This window comes from Nyctereutes procyonoides, unplaced genomic scaffold (assembly GCF_905146905.1).
Source record: "Nyctereutes procyonoides isolate TBG_1078 unplaced genomic scaffold, NYPRO_anot_genome, whole genome shotgun sequence".
Classification (NCBI taxonomy): Eukaryota; Metazoa; Chordata; class Mammalia; order Carnivora; family Canidae; genus Nyctereutes; species Nyctereutes procyonoides.
The window spans coordinates 41,109,058-41,115,352 of NW_026575044.1; the positions used below are offsets into that span (position 1 = coordinate 41,109,058).

General features: G+C 44.7%; 1 protein-coding gene across 1 annotated transcript; it reads right to left on the reverse strand.

Moving 5' to 3' along the window:
* Positions 1–508: 508 nt before the first annotated feature.
* On the reverse strand, positions 509–1,561 carry LOC129508623 (E3 ubiquitin-protein ligase RNF113A-like). Its single transcript, XM_055323557.1, has one exon. The coding sequence runs from the start codon at positions 1,559–1,561 to the stop codon at positions 509–511; it is 1,053 nt and encodes a 350-aa protein (XP_055179532.1).
* Positions 1,562–6,295: the final 4,734 nt, after the last annotated feature.

A 6,295-nucleotide genomic window follows, 5' to 3' on the forward strand; every position in this document is an offset into this window, starting at 1 on the left:
AAAAACACAAACACAAGATAAGACAGCATTTATAAAGAAAGACTTGAAGAAAGCTTAGTATAATTTCTAGATATAAAAATACAAATATTGCTGTAAATGCTAAAAGACTGCTAAATATCAGAATAGATAAAATTGAAGACAATTTGTAAATTGAAGCATGGATTTGTCAACTGAAGCAAAATATAATACAGAGAGTTAAGGAATAGATAATATGAGAAGCAAGGCAACCTGGAATTAAAATGAGAATATATAACCTACCTTCCTTGATATTTCAGAGGAATAGGATAAAAATTAAGGAAGAAAGACTACTTGAAGAAGTAATTCTACAGAATTTTCAGGAACTGATGAAAGACACAAATCTTCAGATTCTGCAAACACAATAAAACCCCAGCAGAAAAATAAATGACTTCATTTAAAAATACGTTTCAGTATTCATTTGTTTGTTTGTTTTTACTTTTTATTTTTCCAAACAAAAGATTTATTCTGAGGTGTGAGAATAATAGGAAAATTAAGTGATGGGGATGGGACCCTCATCGAGGTCTTCTGGGAAATCAGAAGCATCACCCTCTTCTGCCTCTCGATGCTTCTCCAATTTTGCAATCAATTCCTTGGCTGGATTGAAGACGCCGTTGGTCTGCTGGTCACAGACATAGCAGCGAGGGGTGGTGCGGAAATGCCGCAGTGCACAGCTCTCGCAGAAATAATGCCTGCACCTGGTGACAACCGGATTCTGGAAGGTCTGGCGACAGATGAAACACCTGAATGGTATTTCCCCATCATCGCTTCCCACTTCATAGTTTTCGTCCCCATAGACACCGTAGCGACCCTCCTCAAGCTCACGTTCAATCTGCCACCCGTGCTTGTGATCTGAACGGTCATGGAGGAACTTGCAACTGTCTCCGAAGCCGCAGAAGCCAGTCTCCTTGAAGTCCTTACAGGTGTCGGGCTGGTAATCCCAGCGCACGGTGGCACACAGATGCTCGGGCGCCCGGATGGGGCCCTTCCTCCCCATCCCGGAGGATGCACTGCCCAGAGACGTATCCTTGGGCTTCAGGTATTTCTGATAATTATTGATTCCCCGATAGATCTTGTCATCTTCCTTGCCCCTCAGCTCCTCCTGGATCTTCTGGCTGCGCTCAAAGAGGGCTTGCGCGTCGCGCTCCTTCTCGGTGTCCAGCTCGTAGACAGCAGTCGCCCCCATGTCCCCTGGTCCCGCGGGGGTGGCCGAGCGGGCGGACTTGTACGCCACGCCCACACCCTGGGCCTCGGGCTCCTCCCCCCGCTCCTCCTCGCCGCTCAAGCGGCCGCAAGCGGCCTTCCGTGCCCCGCGGCCCCGAGTCGTCTGTATCATGGGATCGCCCATCGCCCGCTGCTTTTCGGGGCGAACCACCGTGCTGCCTTCGTCGCTGCCGCTGCCGCTGCCGCTGCCGCTGCCTCCCGGCTCCTGGTCGCAGCCCCGGCGCTTTCTGCGGCCTGCAGCCCCTTTTCGTCCAGCGGGCTTTTTAAAGAGGAAGGTGCACACCTGGTCTGTGGTCTTTCCGGGAGAAAGTTGCTCTGCCATTTTAGAGCCTGGAGCTCCAGAAGGCTGTGGCGTGCTCGGCCACGGGGCCCCTTCACGTCACTGCACGTGGTGCGCTCGGCCGCCGCGCGTTGCAGTATTTAAATGGATACTGCGTTGACCTTGTAGTTATTTGGACCCTCAAAGCAAATGAGAAGACTTCAAAGCACCCAGAGAGAAGAGACCAGACTTCTGAACAACAATGGTCGCAACCCTGAGGGGTGGTGCAATGTCTTCAAAGTCTTGGGAATAAAAAAATAACCATCAAAGAAATGGAAAGTCGTTCAATGCTCATGGATTGAAACTATCAAAGCAGTCTATATGTTTAATGCAATCCCTATAAGATACCAATGGTGTTTTTCACAGAACTAGAACAAATAATCCTAAGACTTGTAGAGAATCACAGAAAACCCCAGAATAACCAAATCACAGGAAAGGAAAAGTGAAGCTGGAGTCATCACAATTCCAAGTTATCTTTCAAAGCTGTAGTAATCCAATGGTATGGTACTGACACCAACGTAGACACATAGAATAGAACAGAATAGAAAAAACAGAAATAAACCAACAGTAATATGAGCAATTAATCTTTGGCAAAGCAGGAAAGAATATCCAAAGGGGGGAAACAAAAGCAGTCTCTTCAACAAACGGTGTTGGGAAAGAAAACTGGACAGCAACGTGGAGAAGAATGAAACTGAACCACATTCTTACAGCATACACAAAAGTAAATTCAAAATGGATGAAAGACCCAAATGTGAGACAGGAGACCATAAAAATCCTAGAGATTTTACATAGGCAGTAACTTCTTAGACATCAGCCATAGTGCTTCTTTTAAGATATGTCTCTTGAGGCAAGGGAAACAAAAGCAAAAATAAGCTATTGGGAATACATCAAAATAATAAGTTTCTGAACAGTGAAGGAAACAATCAACAAAACTAAAAGGCAATCTATGGAATGGGAGAAGATATTTGCAAATGACTTATTAGATAAAGGGCTAGTATCCAAAATATATAAAGACCTTATCAAACTCAACACTCCAAAACCAAATAATCCAGTTAAGAAATGGACAGAAGACATGAACAGACATTTCTCCCTAGAAGAAATACAGGTGGCCAACAGAAACATGAAAAGATGCTCATCATCACTGATCATCAGGGAAATGAAAATCAAAACCATCATGAGCTATATCACCTCACACTAAACAGTATGGCTAAAATCAACAACACAAGAAACAACAGGTATTGTTGAGGATGTGGAAAAAGAGGAAACCTCGTGCACTGTTGGTGGGAATGCAAAGTGGTGCAGACACTGTGGAAAACAGCATGTAGTTTCCTTAAAATTTTAAAAATAGAGCTACCCTATAATCGCTAATTGCACTACTATTTACCCCAAAAATACAAAAACACTAATTCAAAAGGATACATGCACTGCTATGTTTATAGCAGCATTATTTACAATAGCCAAGATATGGAAGCAGCTCAAGTGTCCATTAATTGATGAATGGATAAAGAAGAGGTGGTATACACACACACACACACACACACACACACACACACACACACTGGAATACTATTCAGCCATAAAAAGAATGAAATCTTGACATTTGCAATATGGATGGAGCTAGAGAGTATAATGCAAAGTCAGAGAATAAATGAGTCAGAGAAAGACAAATACTATATTGATTTCACTCATGTGGAATTTAAGAAACAAAACAAACAAGCAAAGGGAAAAAATAAGAGAGAGACAAAGCAAGAAACAGACTCTTAAATATAGAGAATAATCTGGTGGTTACAAGAGGGGAGAGGGCCTGGGGGGCTGGTTTATATAGGTGGTGAGAATTAAGGAGTGCACTTGTTATCATGAGCACCAGATGATATATGGAAGTGTTGAATCACTATATTGTACACCTGAAACTAAAATAACACTGTATGTTAACCAACTGGAATTAAAATAAAAACTTAAGAAAAAAAAAACCCATTAACCTAGAATTGTATTCCCAGCATTTGGTAAGAGCATGATTTGTCTGACTTTGGAGGCCAATGTAATATTGCCTAGAAAATATGAAGATATGCACACATTAAGAATCTTAATAAAAGCATCTTATGCAATAGGAAAAAGTACACAATTCATATTTCCATCAATAGGAGAATGGATAAATAAATAATGACATTTTTAGTACAATGGAATATTACAAAGTGGTAAAAATGAAAAAGCTGGGACTATAGGTCAACATGGTTGAATCTTATACGCATCATCTTGTGCAAAAACAGAAGTTGAACTCAGTAGCAGCTTATATCATTTATATAAAATGTAAAAGCACAAAAATAGTATTTATTTTTAGTGATACATAATGAAAGTATGAAGAAATGCACTGAAATAACATAAAAGATACTGGTTTTCTCTACTAAGTAGAGAGAGCATGCATTCAGAGAGTTATTCAGGGAGCTTAATAGGCAGGGGTCAGTTTCGTTTTATTATGCTTTCTAATCTTGTATTATTAAATACCTTATAGTTGATATAAATATGATATAGGGAGGAGGGGCAAGATGGCGGAAGAGCAGGGTCCCCAAATCACCTGTCCCCACCAAATTACCTAGATAACCTTCAAACCATCCTGAAAAATGACGAATTCGGCCTGAGATGTAAAGAGAGACCAGCTGGAACGCTACAGGGAGAAGAGTCCGCGCTTCTATCCAGTAGGAAGACGGGGAAAAAGAAATAAAGAAACAAAAGGCCTCCGAGGGGGAGGGGCCCCGCGAGGAGCCGGGCTGAGGCCGGGGCGAGTGTCCCCAGGACAGGAGACCCCGTCCCGGAGGAGCAGGAGCTGCACCAACCTTCCCGGGCGGAAAGGGGCCCGCAGGGAGTTGGAGCAGGACCCAGGAGGGCGGGGATGCCCTCGGGCTCCCGGGGACACTAACAGACACCTGCGCCCCGGGAGAGTGCTCCGAGCTCCCTAAGGGCTGCAGCGCGCACGGCGGGGCCGGAGCAGCTCGGAGGGGCGCGGGAGCGGCTCCGCGGAGGGGGCTGCGGGGCGGGAGCGCGAATCCAACAGCGCAGGCCCCGGAGCACAGGGCGGCGGGACACAGCCCAGGATCCGGCCTCCCCTGGGACAGGCAGAGGCCGGGAGGGCCCAGGACAGCAAGGACGCTCCTGCCGCGAGCTGAGCAGATCAGCGGCCCCGCCCCGGAGCCTCCGGGCCCTGCGGACGGAGAGCCCCGTAGTTACTGCGGAGGCTGAATCCAGGCTTCCAGAGTTGCCATAGCAACTGCGACTGTTCCTCCTGGGGCCTCATGGGGTAAACAACCCCCACTGAGCCCTGCAGCAGGCAGGGGCAGAGCAGCTCCCCCAAGTGCTAACACCTGAGAATCAGCACAACAGGCCCCTCCCCCAGAAGACCAGCTGGACGGACCAGTTCCAGGGGAAGTCAAGGGACTTAAAGTCTACAGAATCAGAATATACTCCCCCATGGTTTTTTTTTTCTTTTTGATTTCTGATTGCTTCCCCCACCCCCACCCCCTTTTTTCACCTCTTTCTTTTTCTTCTCTTTTTTTCCTTTTTCTTTCTTTTTCTTTTTTCTCTTTCTCTTTTCTTTCCTTCTCTCTCTTTCTCTCCTTTTCCCAATACAACTTGTTTTTGGCCACTCTGCACTGAGCAAAATGACTAGAAGGAAAACCTCACCTCAAAAGAAAGAATCAGAAACAACCCTCGCTCCCACAGTTACAAAATCTGGATTACAATTCAATGTCAGAAAGCCAATTCAGAAGCACTATTCTACAGCTACTGGTGGCTCTAGAAAAAAGCATTAAGGACTCACGAGACTTCATGACTGCAGAATTTAGATCCAATCAGGCAGAAATTAAAAATCAATTGAATGAGATGCAATCCAAACTAGAAGTCCTAACGACGAGGGTTAACGAGGTGGAAGAACGAGTGAGTGACATAGAAGACAAGTTAATGGCAAAGAGGGAAACTGAGGAAAAAAGAGACAGACAATTAAAAGACCATGAAGACAGATTAAGGGAAATAAATGACAGCCTAAGGAAGAAAAACCTACGTTTAATTGGGGTTCCCGAGGGCGCCGAAAGGGACAGAGGGCCAGAATATGTATTTGAACAAATGCTAGCTGAAAACTTTCCCAATCTGGGAAGGGAAACAGGCATTCAGATCCAGGAAATAGAGAGATTCCCCCCCTAAAATCAATAAAAACCGTTCAACACCTCGACATTTAATAGTGAAGCTTGCAAATTCCAAAGATAAAGAGAAGATCCTTAAAGCAGCAAGAGACAAGAAGTCCCTGACTTTCATGGGGAGGAGTATTAGGGTAACAGCAGACCTCTCCACAGAGACCTGGCAGGCCAGAAAGGGCTGGCAGGATATATTCAGGGTCCTAAATGAGAAGAACATGCAACCAAGAATACTTTATCCAGCAAGGCTCTCATTCAAAATGGAAGGAGAGATAAAGAGCTTCCAAGACAGGCAGGAACTGAAAGAATATGTGACCTCCAAACCAGCTCTGCAAGAAATTTTAAGGGAGACTCTTAAAATTCCCCTTTAAGAAGAAGTTCAGTGGAACAATCCACAAAAACAAGGACTAAATAGATATCATGATGACACTAAACTCATATCTGTCAATAGTAACTCTGAACGTGAACGGGCTTAATGACCCCATCAAAAGGCGCAGGGTTTCAGACTGGATAAAAAAGCAGGACCCATCTATTTGCTGTCTACAAGAGACTCATT